The sequence below is a fragment of the Phasianus colchicus genome, chromosome 1 (genome assembly GCF_987193195.1).
Source record: "Phasianus colchicus chromosome 1, bPhaCol1.hap1.1, whole genome shotgun sequence".
Classification (NCBI taxonomy): Eukaryota; Metazoa; Chordata; class Aves; order Galliformes; family Phasianidae; genus Phasianus; species Phasianus colchicus.
The window spans coordinates 187,088,523-187,110,834 of NC_143436.1; the positions used below are offsets into that span (position 1 = coordinate 187,088,523).

Sequence of the window (22,312 nt, forward strand, 5' to 3'; positions counted from 1 at the left end):
CCAGTCTCTTCCATCTCAGTGTGTAAAGTTCTCACTTACATTTTGTCCTACAACTGCTCTACATTCTTCTCAAAAGAATGGTGATGCAGTGGCACAGGCTGCCCAGGGAGGTGGCGGAGTCACGGACCCCGGAGGTGTTCAAGAAATGTGGAGATGTGGCACTGAGGATGTGGTGTGTGGGCATGGTGGAGTTGGGTTGATGGTTGGACTGGATGATCTTGGAGGTTTTTTCCAACCTAATGATTCTGAGATTCTATGAAATGAAGATGTGCTGCCTTTGTATCTCAGAAAGCAGTGCCTTCGGTGGGTCAGCAGTAAATCTCTTTTTCCCGCTCCCTGGGCTTATTTTGATTATTATTGTAAGTTTAGTTCAGACAGTTTTGAACAGACGCAGTCTCAGCCCTCGCTGCTGCATTAGCCTTGGACCTAGAACCTAGAGAAACATGGACTATTTTCATAACATTGCATATCAGACAAAATATAACATTTCCCCTCTTTTAAGCCAAGCTTATTACCCCTCACATCAGTGCTCGTTGGCTATTACCAACAGTAATTCCTGCTCTCTTATTCCCCACTCCTCATAAAAGTAAGATTTAGGTATTTCCTGAAGAAAGAGGAAGACAGAAAAACTGCCACTTCTCAACATTTTGGATTTTGTATCTGTTTCATCTCTTGCAAAGGACAAGAAACAAATACTCAGCAGTTTATAAGACAACGCTATTTTTTTTTTTCTGATTTTTTTTTCCTGTGACTATCAAAGAATATAGCCATCAATCCACTATCCATATCTAAGACCTAAATTAAACAACAGAAAATGGCTCTAAATATACCAGGATTGGTATCTTTGAGTGTATTTTTTACATTCACTTTGGCTGCTGGAATTTGGGCTTCATGGAAAAGCAGAAAGGAGCAGCAGAACCGAAACCCAACTGAAATGGCCATCGTTGGAGGCAGGAATATAAATGTTTGCATGGGATTGTTTACTGCAACTGGTAAGCTTTCTTAAAGGTCTTTTAACATTCTTCTTAAAACTACCCAAATCTAGGGGCCGTTTTCTTTTCAAAGCAAGTTGCCTTTAATGTCAGGGCAGATTTTACCTGAGTGTGGCTTTAAAGGAGTATGGTTTCATGAATCATTTTGGGATGGATTCTTCCAAACCTCTTCATACTGAGCAGAACCTCATGTTTATGTAGATTAAATTAAAGAGCTTAATTTAGGAGTTTAGTTAAGAGCTGGAGAATTTAATTTAAGAGTGCCTGAAGAATGTGACACTTTTCATTAAGGAAGAGTGTGGTCTTAATCTTGAACTAGTTTCTGTTATCCAGCATTTTTCTCCTGGAACAAACCAGTTGAAACAAACTGTTCCTGGCACTGAGCACTTGCTGGGAGCTACAAGGTGAAGTTCCCCTTCCCTGCCCTCCACTTGCATTTTCTCTTCTTGCTGCCTGGCATCGCCTGAAATTTGCTTTTCTGCCTCTTTTTTTTTTCTTTCAAAGGCAGCTCAGATGATATTTGTCTGAGTAAGACACCTAAGCCCAGCTGCAAGTTTGTTCTGCTAACTGCAGTGCCTGCTTGCATTTCCTTTCCTAGAGTCTACTTCATTAGCAGTGTAAGCAGTACTCACAAAGGATGGCCTATCAGCCACAGCAGAATACCAAACTCAGTTCTTTTTGTTCTAGCAAAAGTCTTCCAGTGAGAAAAAAATGAAATGCAAAATGAGCATATTCAAATTGCCTTTAAGTATCCGAACACTAAGCTTTTCTATGCATGAATTCATTTTGAACCTCAGGAATTATTTAGAGTGAGACTCTAACAGTTACCTTCCCTCAGCAGAGCGCTCACTCTGGGATGAGATTTGTATCAGAAACTAGGAGTGTGATTAACTGCTTGTTTAAGAAAATGGTTTCCAGGCTCGCCCTGTCCTACAGGACAAGATGAAGATGTGCACCACAAGATTTACCTTTGTGTCTTTCATGTTTGCAGCCACCTGGGTTGGAGGAGCGTACATCAATGGCACAGCTGAAATTGTCTACCTGCCTTCCAAAGGACTGCTGTGGGTCCAAGCACCTGTGGGGTTTGCCTTGTCCCTCCTTATTGGTAAAGAATTCACAGAGTAATCAGGGAACAAAACCATATGAGCGCATTAAGCTGTGTAACAGAGTGTAGAGTACATTATAAATGTGATTTTGTTCCTCCAGTTTCCAAAAAACCCAGAATAAGCATTGATGCTGCTGCTTTCCAAACAGAAACATAAGGAATCAAGGTAGCTCAGAGCTGGTGTAGAGCTTTGTCTGCTTGGAGCAATTTATGCTACAAAAATCTGATCTGATAATTTTGGGAACCTGTGGATATGTGGATGTCACTTTTTACCATAGTCTGTTAGTCACAAACAACTGAGAGTACCACTATCATCTGATTTTTTGCTTTGAAATTTTTGTGTGATGAATTGGTGATGTATCCAGCTGTGTCCCACTCAACAGCTGTTCACAGTTTTGTTGAAACTGAGACCCAGTGGTTTCTGATCCAGTCAAGTCTGCAGTTTCCTACATCTGTCCCAATACCCAGAAATTACTGTGTTTGCACTGAGGTTCTTGCTGAGATTGAGGTTTCTTTCAGTCCACAGTGAGTTATACCATAACTCTAAGGACACTGGAAGATTAAAGCGAGGAGACCTGTACAGACTTTTGCACAAGGATTTCTAAAGGAACAATAACCTTTATTCTCATGTCAGAGAAAAGAGTCCAACTGACGTGAATATGAATCAGGCTTGGAAATATACTGCCAGCATTTCTTATGTGAGCAATTCTTACTAATGAAACTGGGGAGTGCAGGTCTAATCCTGCAATCTTTACTCAGGTCAGTAGTGCCCAGACAAGCAGTTCTGTTGGCTTCAGGGTTAGGCACAATACGTACTTTTTGGTTTTAATGAGATGGCTGTATGACTGAAGACTAATATTTAGATGAGGGTGGGTGAAACTCAGCTCAGTGCACAGATTAAAACAATATAATTCTGGGAAGAGACAATGAAGACACCTAAATGAAAATGTGACCAGAAAAGTAAGTTATATCAACATGTTGCATCACATGGACAAGGACAGAAGTTCATCTATTTTTAGCCAAATATTCAACACCTCTGATGTTTTCCATGGGAAGCATTTCAGGAGACTGTGTCTCAGGTTGGTTGGTCGTTGGAGATGAAGACAGACCAAGTCTGGATAGGTATGCTCTAAGCTAATGTCTGAATTTCTGCTACAGTCAATGGAAATGTCCTTCATATGCTCAATGAATCGAGGTTTCAACTCAGTCTTAAGTCTATAGAATGATAGGATTGTTTGAGTTGGAAGGGTCATCTAGTCCAACTCCCTTTGCAGTGAAGGTGGGGACACCTACAGCTAGATCAGGTTGCTCAGAGCCCCATCCAGGGATGCCCCAGGGGTTTGTGTAAGAATTCCAGCAGCCACTCCTGAGACTTGTACGACTACCAAAAGTGGAGGAGCACATCTATCAGCTGTAGATGTCCCTGATGACCTAGAATTTCTCAGATGGATGAAATCCCCCATTTAAGCAAGTGGTCTTTGCTGTATCATTCCATAGGCTCCGTTAAGGATGAGTTTCACATTCACTATACAAATTTGAAATGTATTCAACTACTATAGCATTCTTACATTGTTCAAGATGTGCAAAATTCTATTAAAATGTAAACTCTTCTGATAGGTGGTTTCTTCTTTGTAAATCCAATGAGATCCAAGAATTACATGACAGTGATGGATCCCCTTCAGGAAGCATATGGGAACATGATGGGAAGCTTACTTTTTATTCCTCCACTGCTCGGAGAGGTGTTCTGGTTTGCAGCTATCCTGGCATCTCTGGGTAAGTAACAATTTTGCTGTTATATTTATTGAAAATCATATGACACAAACTGCAGAGTGAAATACACTTGTGGTAACTGAATTGGACTAAACTGTGGAAAGTTGTGCTTCATGTCTCCTTTTCTGAGAGGAACAAAAATATTTCCAATTTCTGGAAAATATTCTTTTAAATGGCAGTATCCACGATATTGTAACAGAAGATTCTGGCAATATGATCAAAGAATCATAGAATCGTAGAATCACCAAGGTTGGAAAAGACCTAAAAGATCATCCAGTCCAACCATTCACCTATTACCAATAGCTCCCACTAAACCATGTCCCTCAGCACCACATCCAGTCTTTCCTTGAACACCCCTGGGGTCGGTGACTCCACCACCTCCCTGGGCAGTCCATTCCAGTGCCTGACCACCCTTTCTGAAAAGTAATACTTCCTAATGTCCAGCTTGAATCTCCCCTGGCACAGCTTGAAGCCATTCCCTCTGGTCCTATCACCAGTTACACAAGAGAAGAGGCTGACCCCCAGTTCACTACAACCTCCCTTCAGGTAGTTATAGAGAGCAACGAGGTCTCCCCTGAGCCTCCTCTTCTACAGGCTGAACATTCCCAGCTCCTTCAGCCTCTCCTCATATGGCCTGTGTTCCATATGAGGAGAGTTCCTGTGTTCCATATGATTTAGTACCTTCTTGTCTGTGGAAGAAAAGGTGCAAGGAGTCAAACTGATTGGGCTAAGGCCATGCAGCAAGGCAGCAACAGGAAGGGTACATGGGCTCCCTTGGGTCCTCACTGCACTCCTTCTGCTAGATCATGAACTCCTCCACCAACATGGTGAGCTGACTTCAAGGGCGGAATGTATCCTTATTTATTCTGTATTCTAATGTATGAAATCTCCATTAAAATACTTGACTGCTGTCCTTGTCTGCAGGAGCAACAATGAGGGTCATCTTGGATATCGGAGGCTCTTTAGCTATCACCCTCTCAGCGTGCACAGTCATACTCTACACTCTACTGGGAGGCCTCTACTCTGTTGCATACACAGATGTCATCCAGTTGGTTTTCGTTACCCTCAGCCTGGCAAGTCCTGTGCATTTCTTTGTTACCAGTTTCCTAACCAAGGGACAAAATCTTTCTCTTTTCAGCATGTCTTCATGAAAATAATTTGATCAGTATTATTTCTTTATCCTCTTCAGAACAAGTCTCCTGAAAGGTCTTAAAATCCTTATGCATTTTAGACATTGCTGACACAAGCTATTGGCCTTGCTGGATGACAAGCTGCTCACAAGTAAGGTCAGCAGAGCTTGTCCAGGACAATCTTGGCTGGAAATGAGAGAGATTTGTCTACTGAAGTGATTCATGTACTTGATGATGCCATGAACCAGAATCACGTAGACTTAGAGTAAGGAAGGCGGGGAAAGGAAGACTCCAAGTCTGGGTTTAAGGTTATGTAGCTTTATACTCTATACATTAACTGGATTTCAATGTCTGAATAAATTTTCCTAGAACAAGAATCCTGGAGAAATGATAAACTATTTCAATTTCTATCCTAGCTGGTCTGTATTCCCTTTGCCCTGATAAACTCTGCAACAGAAAGTATTTACTACACTGCAACTCATAAACATTACCAAGACCCCTGGATTGGAAAAATAGAAAAACAGTATCTTGGAAGGTGGTTGGATGACTTCTTCTACCTGGTATGGAATATTTTCTTGGGCAAGTGATTGGGAGAAGTAATTATGTGGGATTTTCTGTATGGAAAGCTTATGGATTCTTCCAGTAGTACTAAAATGCACTGGGCAGGGGCAGGACGAGGTATAAAACTTTCTCTCAGCCGTTCTGCTGAATGGACCTCAGCACACTGAATGGACCTGGAAAAGCCAGGGCTTAGCCCTGAATAGGAAAGGAGGGGTAGGGAAGCATCCTGCACCCGTGTAAAGGAATATACCTCTTGAGTAAGACTATCCAGACAACTAATTCTACTCCAGACACAAAATGAGGCACTTCCTACCACCTGATATCTTGGTTGTTCAGCCTCAATAATGTGCTTTTAACTTATTTATGTAAAATTTCCTCTATTTAAGAAAATCTATTAAAACAGCTCTATTGCAGGTCATCACCATGGTGCCAAGAATGATGCCATTGGCTCCACTGCACAACTTCGCTTTTGAGCTACCAATATAGCCAGGACTGCAGTGGGTTGTTACAATCTCACTAGATTGGTAATGTGAACACTTTGCTTGGTGAGGACAGAATCTTCAGATTTCATCTGATGCAATTTGTCTGTTAAGCAAGTGAAAATAATTATTCACATTTTAATATGATTTTTTTAATAAGTTATACCCTAGTTAACTTTAGGCAGATTTTGACAAAAGTTGCATTCTTGAAAAACTTATCTTCAGCTGTCCTTCCTCTGATTCTCCTTTACCATGGCAGAGAACCTATTTCCCAACTTTCTCCACCTGCAAAAGCATTAACCTGCTTTGATCAAAATTTCACATCCATGGCAATTAAAACAAAGGACGCCCTTAATGAGAAATATTCAGCCTCAATGACTAAAGCTGGGCAAAGTTTATGCATTTGAAGAGAGGGTTTAATAACAGGAAAGATTATCAACCATCTGAATGAATAGATGATGCTGTATAGCAAGCAGGAATCCAGTAATTACTGCTGTTAACATCTGAATATTTCAGGTGCTTGGGAGCATCCCATGGCAAACTTTCTTCCAAAGAGTGCTCTCTGCTGCCTCACCCAGCCAAGCAAGGTTCATCTCCTACCTTTCTGGACTAGGATGCTTTTTAATGGCCATCCCCTCCGTGCTCATTGGTGCAGTTGCAGCATCAACAGGTAAAGCTGAACTATTTGTACAAACATGTTTTTTTCCAAAGCTGTTTAAAACAAGGGATAAAAAAGCCCTGATCAAATTTCCTACTAATGCATGCCAACTGCCTAAAAACCCACTATGGGAGATATGGCCACCAAGCTAGAAGCCTGTACCAGAAATGTAGAGCTCTAGAAACATTTAAACCATCTCCAAATCTGTCTAGAGCTGTTTCATTGTGGTGAAATGATCTTTCATGCACATTGCAGTGAGGAAAGAGGAAGGCAGAACCATAAAACATTGTATAATCTGGTTTTCCTAGAAATGTTATGCTTGCTTCTCTTAATGCCTTCTGCATGTAAGACCCAGTAGTACTACTGTAGATTGCTTTTGATGTGTACGAGAAAATCTGCTTGGATGAATCAAATTCAGTCCCATAAACCCACAGCCCCCACCCAAAGGAGTTCAGTTCTACGTTGACTGTGAGCAGGGTTAAATAGCAGCCAGATCACTGAGTATTTATAGAAATCAACTGAAATTCATCAGTCATTAGGGACATCAGAGCAAAACTTCCTTCTCCTCTGAGAGACCTCTGATAAGTGAAGTCTAGAAGACTGATCTTCAAACATCCTATTCCTAGAAACACACAAAGCACAGCTATTTCTACTGATGCTGATGGTAAAAAGGAAAAACTTTAAACTAGTAAGAACTGCAGCATGCTTAGGAAATCACAAGAGATCATAAGAGAATACAACAAATGAATACAAGTCTGAAAATGCTTAGCAGGCTTCAGTCCTTAGCCCTGCTGTGACTGGTTTCTATCGAAAGAAATGTCAACGAAGGATCTGTTGTGAGTTTTTCTTCTTCTGTCTTAAAGATTGGAACCAGACAAGCTATGGTCTTCCAAGTCCATTCGAGAGAGGAGAATCTGCTATGATATTGCCATTTGTTTTACACTACCTCTGCCCAGCATACATCTCCATTGCTGGCTTGGGAGCCATCGCTGCTGCCGCAATGTCTTCTGCAGACTCAGCTCTTCTCTCTGCTGGCTCCATGTTTGCTCACAATATCTACAGAAAAATCTTGAGGAAAAAGGTACTTTGTTACAGCATTCAGCAGCTTTGGTGTCAGGATAGATGTTTTTGTTTCAGGACAGATGCAAACTTAGTCTGCACTGCCCACAGTTAGAAGTGTCTGTCCTTCAGCTGCTGAATTGAGCTCTGGAGGCAGATTTTGAAACAGAGGTCAGGGCTATTCATAGAATCATATTATCCACAGAATGATTAGAGTTGAAAGGGACCCTAAAGCCCATCCAGTTCTAATACCCTGGCACAGGTGGGGTCACCTTCTACTAGACCAGGCTGCTCAAACCCACATCCAGTCTGGCCTTGAACACTTCCAGGGATGGGACATCTATAGCTTCTCTGGTAACCTGTGCCTTTTTTTTTTAATTCAAAACCCTACCCCGCTACTACTTTTCCACCTCTCCAACCTGTCCAGGTCCCTCTGGATGGAATCCCTTCCCTACAGTATGTCAACTACACTATGCAGCTTGGAGTCATACCCTCAGCAGGGATACAAATACCCACAGCAGTGAGCTTTGCTCTTCATAAGACGACTGATAAAAAAAAATTTTGACCATGATATGAACAGAAATAGCATAAAATCAACCCTCAAGATTAGAGGGTGCAGCTCCATTGTGGGCTGTGGGAGCCATGATCAGAGGGGAAACCCCAGGTGACTGCTGGAAGCAGTGAGGCCTTGGGTGGCACCCAGTCTAGGGCAAGGCAGTGCTGTGGTAATGTTACAGTCTCCTCTTTTACAGGCTGCAGACAGGGAAGTCTTGTGGGCCATGAGGACCTCCATGCTGGTGTTTGGGGCTGGGGCTGCCAGTCTGGCTTTTTACTCCAACTCTGTCTACGACCTGTGGTTCCTCAGCGGGGAGCTGGTGTACGCCCTGCTCTTCCCACAGCTGTGTTGTGCCCTCTTTGCTCCCAGCAGCAACACGTATGGTTCGGCTGCTGGTTTCTTGGTTGGACTCCTCCTGAGGCTGCTGGCAGGGGAACCTACCCTGAAAATCCCCCCCATCATCTGCTATCCAGTCTGCACCCTCCTGGATGGGTCCTACATGCAGCTCTTCCCCTATAAGACATTCATCATGCTTTTCACTTTGGGGACGATCATTGCTGTTTCATATCTGGCTACAGTTTTGTTTCAGAGAAACCTTCTTCCCCGCAGATGGGATGTTTGCAATGTCCTGGGGGAAACCAGCACTCACACCCCCCTGCGTCAGATGGACAAACAGACCGGTTTGCAAACAGTGCCATTTGAAGAGAATCATGATTAAACGCGGGACCTTGAAGGGACATGTTGCATTCAGCAATTAGAGTTTGGCACTCTTCCCTTTGCTTTCTCCAGTAACAAATTATTTAAAGTCCTCACGGAGTAATAAAGACACACTCCATTCATGCAAGGAGAATGAGTGAGCTCAGAGTCTGCCATGATTAAAGGCACACAGTGATGGGGCATGATGCTGTGGTAGTGACCAAGGAGCACCCTGGGCCCAAGTGGTGTTTGTTTTAGGGTGTCCCTTGTTCCCCACCTGAAGGCAAGGCTACCAGTCGTGCTCCAACATTTATGATGTTCTCAAGTCACGTAGTTTTCTCACCTCAAAAGGGACAAATTAATGTTTAATAGATTGAGCACACTTGATTAAAAAGGAAAAAAAAAAAAAAAGTGCACAAATCTGTTCCCATTGAAACAGCTAGGGTTTTAGTGTAAACTTTCCTGGGGAGGGGATCAGATACAAAACAAAGATTATTGAATGCCATGTAATCTCCTCAATCAGTAATATTAGTTCTACATTAGTCTTTGTTTTATTTAGGAAGCTTTTGCATACGCTTCTCCCCAGCTGTGGTCTAAGGTTACACCGTCCGTCTGATGCTACGTGGCTGTAGTGAGGACGTCCCTTCTCCTATGACCTGGTCTGGCAGATCAGATGAGCAAGATCATGGAGCCATAGAATCACAGAATCATTCAATCGTAGAATGGTTTGTGTTGGAAGGGACCTTAAAAGCTACTTAGCACCACATCCCTGCCATGGGCTGGTTGCCCTCACCAGCTCAGGCTGCCCTCATCAGCCTGCTCTTGAGCACCTCCAGGGATGGGGCACCACAGCTCTCTGGGCAGCTGTGCCAGGGCCTCACCACCCCATTTAGGGGCCTAAATCCATCCACCACAGCCAACAGAACTGGGCAGCTCCTCACCACCAAACCTTCACAGAGCAGTAGTGGGAGCTGCTGTGCATGGAAACATCTGGCATGGGAGAGAAGATGCATACTGACATATCCTCAATACCCCACAGCAGAGCAGCTGGTGGTCAGCTGAGTGGAGAGGATGAAAGCAATATGCTATTTAGTGAGCTGCATATACACAGTGAAAAGCAATGCTGATGCCACCATGCACTCCTGTGTCACACTCTTTGAGGATCCACGTGCTACTCCCATTTATATCAAGGCATGGTGCAGTGGCCTGGGACAAAAACTGGCAGCCCATTACTGTAGATACGGCTTCCTGCCCTCCACAGGGAGCACCCTTTAAAATACCTTCCCCACTGTCATCCTCGGGAAGATAGAAATCCTGATGCTCATCAGAAAGATATCGTATAACCTTGTGCTATTGTTGGTAGGCACCTGTATACAGCAGTTCTGTTGATATGCTTTGTTAAACTCAGTCCATAAGTTCATTCCTGTGTATCTAGAGACAGTGTTTAATTAGAATACATGTTTAGAGAAAGGAAAAACAGATGTTTCGAGAATTAAAAGCCCCAGGCAGTTACCCACTGAAATCTTTCATGCTCTAGTGATGTGAGTGGGAGTATGGGAGGTTGTACTTAGCTAAGGGAGACACCAAAGCTATCATTACTATAGCGCCAGAAGAACTGGGCTGCTGTTAAATCACAGTTGGTATATGTTCATTCCAGCATACCCTCCTGATTTAGGGATGACCTAGTTTGGGTACCCAGACATCCATCTGTGTGGAGCAGGTGGAGCAGACCAAAACTTACAAAATGCACTTGCATAAGGGCACAGACCTGCTGTGTGGTCCAGTCAAAAACATAACTCCAAATTCCTCATGTCAAGGTAAGCATCCTAACCACTGACCACCCTACCCAATGGCAGTGAAGGGTAACTGACGAGATCTGGGCATATCTTTTCACCACTCAGGTTGCCCAGAGAGGCACTCAAGATCAGGCTGGATGGGCACCTGATCTAATGTAGGAGTTCATTGCAGGGGAGCTGGACTAGGTGGCTTTTAAAGGCCCCTTCCAACTCAAACAACTCTATGGTTCAATAATTCTGTAACATTGCTGAAGAGCGTCACCACCACAGTCACATCACCACTATGCCACATCACAGCCACATCACCTCCTGACATCACCACAGAAAACTCGCAGTGACTTCAGATAGGAATGCCTTGGTGCTGTAGTGGGGTACCTGGCACACTCAGCACGCTTTGCCCTTACAAATTCAATTCTGAATTCAATACTGCTGAAACACACTCTGCTGTGCGTGGAGAGACTGAAATGGCAAAGATACAATTACTGTAACTCTCCTGAATGTTTACCATTTTTCATCCTTATATGACTCCCTCCTCAGAACATTAAAAGGAAAACATTCATCAAGGTCAGACAAAGTTTTGAAAGCAATTAGCTGCAAGTAAAATAAATACAAAAGCAATTCCAGTCTGTACTTAATGACAAAATGCCTCGTTGTTCCAGTCCAGCACACCCAGTGCCTTTTTGGTACTGCCAGCATAGGGGATGTTGACCCAGCACACACAGAATCATTCTTCCCACAGGTTGATGCCTCCAGTTCATTTAAGTCTTTTTTCTTTGCCCCCTCTTTGTAAAGAAAAAAAAAATTGCCTGGGGACTGGGGGGTCCCAGTGTGCCCTTCTGTTTGTGGATTTACTGCCTTTGTATCCCAGATATGTCCGTGACAAGGTGTCTGTACAGCTCAAGTTTTCATTAACACAAATGACATATAGCTCAGTTTTCCTTTAGTTTTGCTGGGAAATGTTTTTCTTCAACACCAAACAACTTCAAGAAGAGTCAATATTTTGTTTCAGTTCTTTGGCCAAATGGACAAATAGGATTGGGGTTCTTTGTTTTTCTTCTTGGATCAGTTTGTGTTTTTCTAATATTTTGTCGGACTCTTGGAGCAATGTAGGAACTGTCTTGCCAAAGATGTCTGTTTTCCTCCTTGTTGCTGCAGTTTCCCCAACCATCTATCCTGTCTGACTCTGGATGTGCTTCTGGACAGGTTGGACTCCACAGATACGCTTTTAGGAACTCATTTGGTTCACTTCTGCTTTATTTTCCCAATTCCTTAGAGAGGGACAGCATTTTAACATTTAATTCCAAGAAGGAATTGTGAGAGCTTTGAAAGAAAGCTGTGTTATACATCGAGAACACCGATTTTACATGAGTTGAGACCTTCTGTTCACAGTTGGAGGGCAGTTTTCCTGCTCTGTCTAACTCACAATCCTGAAGCACTGGAGGTCCAAGATAACAGAAATCCAGCTTAGCTTGCTGCATGTCCTTGTTTACAAAAACTGGGGAAAAGAGACTGGAATGGTCTGGATCCTTAATGTGAAAATAAATGTGATAAGGACTCTTCAAGGCTCAGGGTTTCATTGCAGTTTGTCCATGACAACAAATAGAAAGATTATAGAAGTGGAGAAAAGAGGTTAAAGGTTAAATTAGCAGCTGGATGGGGTTTGGGTCAGCTGCCTTAGAGGAGATTAAGAACCCTCTGAACATTACTTCTGCTGGACACTCCATGGAACAGGGAAAGGATGCAGGGGGACTGAAATGCTAAATGACTGTTGGAGTAGATAATCTTAGTGGTTTTTTCCAACCTCAATGATTCAGTGATTCTGTCATTATGTGAAATGCATCAGCATGGTGAAGCATGCCCAGGCTCCTATGTCAATTAGTGGAGAGAATACAGTCAGACCATGGGGGATGTTAGAGCTTGCATAGCCCACTAGAATAGCAATGGAAGACCACAGAAGCTGGAGGAACCAAACAAAGGGGAAGGGTTTAAAACTAAAAGAGGGGAGCTTTAGGTAATATGTCAGAAGGAAATTATTTACTCAGAGGTGGAGAGGCCTGGCACAGCTGCCCCAAGAGCTGTGGTGCCCCATCCCTGGAGGTGCTGAAGGCCAGGTTGGATGGGCCCTGGGAAGCTGGTGGGGGCAACCAGCCCATGGCAGGGGTTGGGGCTGGCTGGACTTTGAAGTCCCCTCCAACCCAAGCCATTCTGTGATTCAATGAGTCTGTGATTCTATGGTTCTAAGACTCTACAATTAATACACTAGCACTCATGCAAAGACAATAATCAATGCCCCAGGTCCTGGGAATGAACTGAGAGGATGAAATATTTACAGCAAGCAGACTTGGAGCAACAAACACCAGTACCTGGGTATGACAACATCTCCTGGCAGGCAGGATCCAGTGTGATGCCCAGAGGCTTCTGTTGCCTTGGGCTTCATTGACATTTTTAGACTTCTTCTGTGAAGCATCTGGGCTGCTATCAAACATCACTTTGATTTAGAAGCAAGAACAATGAAAAATCAGTGCTTTGTACGTTAGGTAAATTAACTGATTAACTGAAAGGTCTTGAAATGTAATTACAAGCAGAAAATCATCATCCAGTATGTGAATCTCTAGTGAGGTTGATTCTTGGCTCTATACTACTGAACTGCATTTATCGATGGCTGAGTAGGCAATGAAATGCAGTCCTCATCCTGTCCTCAGCCAGGCAAACAAATGTGATGCACTTCAATATGGGCTAATGGACAGTCTAAAACAGATGATTAGAGCCAGATCAGGTAAATGGAAGCCCAATGCTCAGTACAAATACTTGCTGAAAGGAAACCCTGAATGATGCAATGAAATGTAATGTTGAAAGTTATTTTGGATGAATCACAAGAGCATGTTCCTGTGGCTTTGGTGACATCTCTTCATCTCACAAATAGGGCTTATGGAAAGATCACAGAATCCGAGAATGGTTGATATTGGAAAGTTAAAACTAAACAAATTCAGAATACAGACAAGGGTCAGCTTTGTAAACTGTAAGGTCCATTAAATGTTATAAATGTTAGAGCAATTTGCAAAGGATTGAGATGGATTCCTCATCGCTGAAAATGCTACAGTGTAATGGGAAGCCTTTCTGAAAGTTGTGTTGTGTTTTAAATGGAAGTTTATTCAGGAGAGATCTGAATGTGATGTCCAGCCCCCGAATCAGATCGGTAAACACCAGTGATGCATTCTGGTTCACCCTCACTACCTGGTTACAGGTAGCATCTTAACACAGAATCATAGAATAGCTTAGGTAGGAGTGGACTGCAAAGCCCAGCCAGCCCCAACCCCTGCCATGGGCTGGTTGCCCCCACCAGCTCAGGCTGCCCAGGGCCCATTCAACCTGGCCTTGAGCAGCTCCAGGGATGGGGCATCACAGCTCTCTGGGCAGCTGTGCCAGGGCCTCATCACCTTCTGAGTAAAGAATTTCCCCCTAACATATAACCTAAACCTCCCCTATTTCAGTTTAAAGCTATTCTCCCTTGTTGTATCACTATCAAACTGTGTAAAAAGTTGGCCCCCTCCTGCTGTAAGCTCCCTTCAAGTTCTGGAAGGCTGTGAACAGGGACCTAAATACTAGATTTAAAACAGAGACATTTGATTTTCAGAAATGCACCACTGATATGCATTTCTTCTTGGGCAGATGTGGTTGGTTTGAGACAAGAACTGCTCTAGACTGAGGAAAAAGGAAAGGAAGCAGACAGATCTACAGAGGGAGTGCAGGAAGGCTGCTTTAACCATGACCCCCCTGATGTGCTCAGGTACCAAGAGTAACACACCTCTCTCAAAATGAACTCTTTATGCCTTAATGAGCAGTGGTGGCCATCTGAGCATTCCATTTGCCTTGGATGGCAAAGCATGAAGGAAAAGATGGCCTTTAGCAGCATTGCAGACCCTGGAGACAACACAAAGATTGTGTCCTGGAACAGTTCAAGGAAATTAATGTCTCCTTGATGTGAGTTCATGCTTACTATGCTTACTCGCCTGCAGTCTATGAAAGATTACTGTTCAATCCCATTGGGGTAGAACTAGAGTAAGAATAAGAACATTGAAGCTGCCTGGGCTCATCTCTGAACACATTTATCTGGGAGTAAGACTGTGAAAATAGTGGAAATGAGGCTGAAATCTAACCCATGATCTCTGTCCTTGGGTTCCTCCCATTCATGCAATTAAAACGCAGGCTCTCCACAGGCCTACAAGAAGTTTTCAGAAAGCAGAAATCAAGCATCAAACATATAATGAGGCTCAGAGTCAAATACAGAGTGAGCACCAGTCATGTTTTTCCACTTAATTTCATTGCAATCTCTACAACAGTTCCTTGAGTTCCCCTTCTTGGAATCTCCAAAGGAATCCCACAAGGTAGAAGGACCATGGCTGGGAAGAACACATAAAATGCAAGAGCTTGGATCATAGGTTTGGCCAGGTGACACTCTGCTTCTCAGGTTGAATAATGAGGAAAAACCTCTTTTCAGAAAGAGTGGTAATGCTTTGGAACAGGCTGCCTAGGAAGGTGGTGGAGTCAGCATCTCTTGCAAGTGTTGAAGGAATGTGGAAAAATTGCACTGAGGAACATGGTTAGTGGGCATGTGGGGGTGGGTTGACTGCTGGATTAAGTGATCTTAGAGGTCTTTTCCAACCATAGTGATGCTATGATTCTAACTTTGCAGAGGAGGTAGTGTCTGACATTCAGGCACACTACTGTTGAAACCAACAGCAAAACTGAAAACTGGCTAGCTGGATATAAAACCTGTGGAGCCCACCATCATCATACTCTCGTCAGTTGCCTGTAAAGCATGTATAATGTCTGAGAGCCCTTATCCAAGTGTCATCTATGCCAGGACAATAAAACACTCATGTAGAAAAGAATGCTTACTGTCAACAAGTGATACCAAAACGCACTCAGACAATCCTGCAGGCTGGGTCAATGTGGGAGAACCCCCACCGTACTCTCTAGGAGCTGAATGTCACCACAGTCAGCCCTCCTTGTCCTGCACGACTTGGAGAATTGGGTTGGTTTGGAATTTGGAAGGTTCAGGAGGTGATGTACAATAGAGGCTGCACTCACTGCTGCCCCTGCTCTGCTGTTGTAGGTGAGAGAGCACACAAGTCAAGTCTGGGTCTGTGAAGTTTTATTTGGACCACGATGCTCATCGTACCCCTCTGGTGTGAGTGTCAGGCAGGGGGTTTGTCACTGCTCAAGACTGAAGTCTTATTCTTCAAATCAGGTTTTGAGAAAATACTAAAAAGTCAGGACGGCTTAAGACTCGTTTCCCTTAAACCTTGCAGCTCTGTCACGTCCTGTGAGATGTGCCCTGTTGTGCAGTGTCAACGCTCTCACCTCCTGACTAAATATTGTAGGGACAGATTTCTTCCAGCTTCCCATTCGCACACCTCAGATGCAGAGGCTTTCATTATTTACTCTCTAGCACCACCTAAACGCAGCTCTGAGTAACAGAAACCAGCTCTCCTTTTACGGAGCCCAAACGAAGCCCTGCCAGTGTCCTCACCAGGTGGCACAGGTTGCCACCGTGAGCCATCTCCTGCCACTTGCTGGATAGAAGTGTACCTCCCAAAGTCTTCGAGGTTCCTTCCAACCCAAGCCCTTCTATGATCCTATGCCTGCAGCCCCTCCCTGCTCACCATGCACCATGTTGGGAGGTCCACTGCTGACTGTGATGGTATGCATGACCTCCTCCACCAAGCACACCACACTCCTACAAATTAGAGGCAAAAACTAAATGAAGTTTTTACCTCTGGAATGTTCATGGCAGTCCTTAAGTTCTTCCCACACACAGGCTGAGATGGGGAGCTGGGGCCACAGCTCGAACTGCTGTTGTGATATTCATGATGCTCCATGAGGAATCCAATCCTTGTGCATGCACAAGGGTCTGAGCTGGGGCTGCCCTGGGTTACCCACACTTGCTGCCACAGCAGACACCATAATTACACCAGTATACTCAATCACATCATTATTCAAAAGACCACATGCTTAAAATGCTTCAGCGGTCATTCTGCAGGGCTGGATGGGTTTGATTTGATTCACTTTGCTGCTGCCTATTCCCAGCTTCCCCCACATGCCCAGACAAGGGTAGTGAGGCCAGGAGCACTGAGCACAGCTTGCTGGGGGGGACGTAGCTCAGAACTTCTGCAAGCTCAGAGAGCTAAAACAGAATGATAGACTCACAGAGGCATAGAATGGCTTGGGTTGGAAGGGACCTCAAAGATCCAAACCTCATCATAAAACGAGGAAAAAGGCTTCTGCTTTTGGCAGCTTGGTTAGATCAAGTGAGGACACAGCTGTGCTGACAGAGCAGGCCACAGGACATCCTTTGCACCAAGTGTTCACTAAGTGAAATGGAGAGTTGTCAGGTGATCTGCATAAAAACACCTACTGAGATATTTAAACGGTCTGTTTAATCTAGACTTAGTTTAATCACGCTTAATTATTGCCTTGTGTAATTATAACTCAGGCTTAATTCTTTTTAATTTTTCACCCAATCTGTGCATATCACTCCTCTGGCATCTCAGGATAGTGACCAAATTAGAGAAGGGCAACAGGCTTAATCTCCTGAGACATCCCAGGGTTTGTGATGACAAAGTGCTGGTGTGGTAACGGAGAGGAGAAAAGCAAAACTTGCAGGGAAAGGAGGGAAGGTTGAAGAGTCCCTCTGAGTATTTGCCCTTTTTTTAAGATTGTTTTCCTTTTACACGCAGTGGATAAATGTGCCATTCCTATAGCTGAAAATATTTACACTCCCAATAGTGAATAATACAAAATCACAGAATAGAATCATAGAATCATTAAGATTGGAAAAGACCTTAAGACCATGCAGTCCAACTGTTCACCCACCACCAATATTCCCCACTAAACCGTGTCCCTAAGTACTATATCTACCCTTAAACTCCTCCAGGGATGGTGACTCTACCACCTCCCTGGGCAGCCTGTGCCAATGCCTCACCACCCTTACTGTCAAAACTTTCCCTTATATCCAGTCTAAATATCTTTGGAAATGGCTTGATGATTCTTACAAGTGACAAAAGCTGCTTTTGTATCTTTATTTGTGTGGTATCACACTAATTAGACTCTTTTCTAGATAACACACAGTAACCTCAGACCTCAGATACTGATGTCATGTGAAGGGTTATATGATTACTGACCTTCTGGTGTCATGGCCAAACCAGAACGTAAATATTGTTATTTTACCACAAACATATTGTTATTTTCCTGGTATTACCTTGTCTTTGTTTTCTGTTTCTCGTGGGGCTAACATTCCACAATAAATGAAATGGACATCCAGTTGTTCCTTTCCATCCCACCTCCCCAGAAGTGTCCACACTTGCTCTGCATTTCCCATTTGTTGGGTGAGAGCCTTGCTGTTGAATGAAAATCAAGATAAGAAAGAGGGCACAACCTGCTTGTGGGATCTTGGAGCCTAGCCCAGGGAAAAGAATCGTGAAATTAATCACTATAAAGGAATCAAATTCTTGGACAGCTTTAGATGAATCAAACAAGATTTTGAAACTACCAACTATTCATCTTGATGATGCCTGGGATTCCTTATGCTGCTTTATTTTATAGAGCCGGGCTATAAAATCTGAGAAACAAGCCTCCAAATGGCACATATCCATCTCTCTGGGTGAGATGGTGTGCCTGTGTCACCAGATGCTCACCAACCACATCAGTCTGGGTATCCCACCCCAGCAGCTTTGGTAAAAGTGATGCAGGGATGCAGCCATTGCCTTCCTTCAGCATCTGGGAGCATCCTGATGGCAGATCCATAGAATCATAAAATCTTTACAGTTGGAAAAGATTTTCCAACTCTCTAAGATCAACTCTCTAAGATCATCAAGTCAAACCATGGACCCATCCCCACAATGCCCACTGAACCATGTCCCTCAGTGTCACATCTCCATGTTTCCTGATGTCCTCCGGGCAACTGGAACTGGAAGGGGGCTAAAAGCAGGAGGAAGGGTGCCAGCTCCTCAATACAAACAAGAATCTCTTCTAATTTAGCAGGGTGTGGGTATGTTTTTAAGGTCGTCACACTGCCTTGGCTGGTTCAGTGGCTGCTTCTTGGGGTGAAGCTGTTTCTCCTGGCACGGTTTGTAGGGTACAAATCACATCTCACTTTAATGGTTTTTGTCCCAGTGTCTTAGACATCATCTGCAGGTGTGTGCAGTGTGCATGATGAGCTGGACCAAGAAGAGGGAAGGAAGATCACAAGGGTACTCAGTGGCACTGAAATCACACTGACATCCCTACTAGAGATACTTTGATTTGATAAATGTTATTTCCAAATGGGAAAGCATTTGTGCTTCCTCATGTATTCATTTCTATGTCATTCAAAGGTGAAATTCACTTTGTTTCTTCTTTTCCTCTATTTTCCTCCCAACTCCACAGACCTCAAACCGCAGAGAGACTCAGCTCAGATAGCTCAAATAACAGAGGAATGCTGACAGACCAGCACTGCCCTGAGCCTCTCCTATTGCAGCTATTGATTCATCCGGGGTGAGGGAAGGGCTTTTTGTGCCACACATCTGCCAAAACAGTGAACAGACAAAAAGAAAACGTTTACACCTAATGAAGATTTGGCCATTTTCTACTTTGAAGGGCTTTTTTCCATCTTCTCTGGAAGGGAGGAACATTTTTTAAGACTGAAATCTCACCATCCTCTCAATGAATGTCCTTCCCACTTCCAAAAGGATGGAATAAGGCAAGCCTGGACCACTGACAGCATATGGAGGAGGGAGCTGCCTCTTTCCCTTGTTTCTCTGGCACACAGATCTGTTGCTGGCCCAGCCCTCCCCATCAACTGCATCTACCAAAAGCATCTTGAAGAGACATGGAGCTGAGCCTCTGACCCTGCAGATGCAATGTCATCCAATCCATGGGGACGTTTCTTTTCTGAATTTTCTCCGGTGGTGAAATTGCCTCTAACATAAGGTTAGAACTGCTGTGCATTTTTAACACTGGGGAATTTATTTTTTTTTGTTTTCGTTAGCAAAAGGCAAGGTCAGGCCTTTGTCTTCTGTCCAAAAACACATCAAAGGAAAAGGGTGAGCAAAAAAAAAACACAACAACAACAACAACAAAACCTCTGTCTAAAGCATTTCAGAGTACTCATGCAGCATATTAGAGAGTGAAAAGAGCTTCCTGGCTCCTATCTGACTGTTGTTGCAGTTGTTAATGTGGTTTTGTTCCATTATTAATGACACCAGCAGAAAAAATCAGACCTTGCAGACAAACTTGAGAGACTCTCAGAGAGCAAAGAGGAGAGGGGAGCCTTTAAAGCAGGGGGAATAAGTGATGGAAAGGGGAAATCAAATAAATACTGGAGTTAATCATGCAGCAATAAAGCTCTCCAGGTGTCTCTGGAGCTGCATGGATGGTGAAACGAAATCTTTCACAAAGTCTGTAAGTCATTCCCAGAGCTGGCTGCTTTAAGGGCACTTTGTAATTAAACATGAAAAAACTGCTTACTTACAGCCTGTGCTTTATTGTTTGATATGCTCGTGCTCTCTAGAACTGCTGCTTGGAAAAGTGATTCAATTACACCCAGAAGGGCAGCACTAATGGATGAAACCTCCATAAGCCAGAGCAGCGTATCATTCCTCCATCTGAATGCAGCAGGACAGGATTTCAATAAAAAGCTTAGTTAGGAAAATGCATGATGAATATGCCGAGGTAAGTAATCTCAGCATTAATGACCCACTTTACAGCTTTCCTGTAAAGTTTCTTTGGTTTAGCTGCCACATCTGCTAGAGCTCTCCTACTGCATTTTGGGTGCTTGGGGTGACTGAGGCTACTGATCACCTGGGCTTGCTACAACTCAGGCATTAAGGTTAGGTTAGGTTAAACTAGGTTAAATTAGGTTAGCTTATTTTCAATATGTTAGATGTTAATAAAAAACAGCCATTATATGAACTCCTTGAAGTCAAACAGTTTGTGCCAGGGGCCACAAACCACTGTGTTCAGACACTGCTGAGGGCATGGATGGCCTTTCTAAAGCCATTAGAGCCCTTAAGTGATGCTTCTCATGCAGGAGGAAACTCACAGAACCATAGAAAGGTTTCATTTGGAAGGGACTTCAAAGCCCACCCAGCCCCAACCCCTGCCATGGGCTGGTTGCCCCCACCAGCTCAGGCTGCCCAGGGCCCATCCAAGCTGGATGGGTACCACAGCTCTCTGGGCAGCTGTGCCAGGGCTTCACCACCTTGTGTGTACAGAATTTCTTCATAACATCAAACCTAAGCTTCTCCTCTTTCAGTTTAAAGCTATTCCCCCTTGTCCTATCACTATAAAAAGTTGTTCTCTTTTCTGCTTGTAAGCTCCCTTCAAGTACTGGAAGATCACAATGAAATCTCCCCCAGAGCCCTCTCTTCTCCAGACTGAACAAGCCCAACTCCCTCAGCCTTTCTTCACAGGAGGGGGTGCTCCAGCCTCAACCCTTTGCTATTTGGGAAAGAAGATTGGGATTCATCCTGTAGATGGGCACACATCAGGCTGGCCCCTACCATCAGGCACTGCAGAGCTCCTCAAGCCATCCAGCTCACAGGGATGAGGGATACTGAGACAGAAGGTGAAAACTCCTCCACACATATGGTTTGCTGTAGAAGTTGGCACTTGCAATGACTTCTAAGGCAGTAAATCCTGTGAGCTGCTGAACTGAATCTTGAGAAACTCCACAAGGAATTGGGGCAGGAGCAACAAGGCTGAGTTTCCTCCTTGACCCCTGTCCCCAGCAGCAGCCCTATGGCCTGGAATCTGATTAAATATTTCCTTAATAGTGATTATTTTCTCATGTGCTGCAGAGTGTTTCTTGAAGCACAGGTTTGGTTGGTTGGTTTTGGTTGGTTGTTTTTTTCTTAATTTGATGTTCAATAATTTTCCCTCTAAAATGAAGGAACAAAAATGTCTTTGCTGTTAATCATTGATGCTGAAAACAAACACCCATTTCTTATCCCAAGACTGAACACTGGCCATATGCTGCAAAGCCAAAACTACCACTATCTGGGAAGCACTCGTGATCTGGATTTCAATTTCATGGCTGCCACCTGTCATCAGAACAGAATTAAATCAATGGAACCAGTGTGATACATTTTAAATTACTCACAGTTAAATCCATTTGATATGAGCTCTTGCCCCATATGTTACGCTGCCAAAACAGGTCATTGAGCCAAGAGCCCAAAACCAATTTAATAAAGGCTCAAAGAAATGAATAGGGATAATGGCATAAAGTCACATCGCCATGAGACCTTCAATGCTTTGAGGAATAAAACTGCCATGAAGAGATGGATGAAATTTGCCACTGGGGCTCTCGTGGGGGAAGGACCCCATTGCTTTTTGCTGTAATATCATTTTCAGCACAGGCACAATGCTGGGTTGATCGAGAGAAGGGGAAACCAGAGGAGCAGCTCACACAGATGTGGTGGAGGGAGAGTATTTTGTGGGCTCTGTGCAGAGGATGTGGACCCTCAGACATG

At 43.8% G+C, this 22,312-nt stretch overlaps 1 protein-coding gene across 1 annotated transcript; it reads left to right on the plus strand.

Annotated features, from left to right (window-relative positions):
• The first annotated feature begins 814 nt into the window (after positions 1–814).
• Positions 815–9,341, plus strand: LOC116244469 (high-affinity choline transporter 1-like). The gene is made up of 8 exons (XM_031616157.2): positions 815–992; positions 1,984–2,097; positions 3,715–3,870; positions 4,792–4,940; positions 5,414–5,557; positions 6,554–6,707; positions 7,559–7,776; positions 8,507–9,341. Exons 1-8 carry the CDS (start codon positions 815–817, stop codon positions 9,026–9,028), a joined length of 1,635 nt encoding a protein of 544 aa, XP_031472017.2. The 3' UTR covers positions 9,029–9,341.
• Positions 9,342–22,312: the final 12,971 nt, after the last annotated feature.

Excerpts from the sequence above, each read along its gene's own strand:
- LOC116244469 (XM_031616157.2), top strand. The coding sequence starts at position 815 with ATGGCTCTAAATATACCAGGATTGGTATCTTTGAGTGTATTTTTTACA. Across the intron at positions 993-1,983 it reads GGGATTGTTTACTGCAACTG|CCACCTGGGTTGGAGGAGCG; the intron begins GTAAGCTTTCTT and ends TCATGTTTGCAG. Across the intron at positions 4,941-5,413 it reads TTTTCGTTACCCTCAGCCTG|CTGGTCTGTATTCCCTTTGC; the intron begins GCAAGTCCTGTG and ends TTTCTATCCTAG.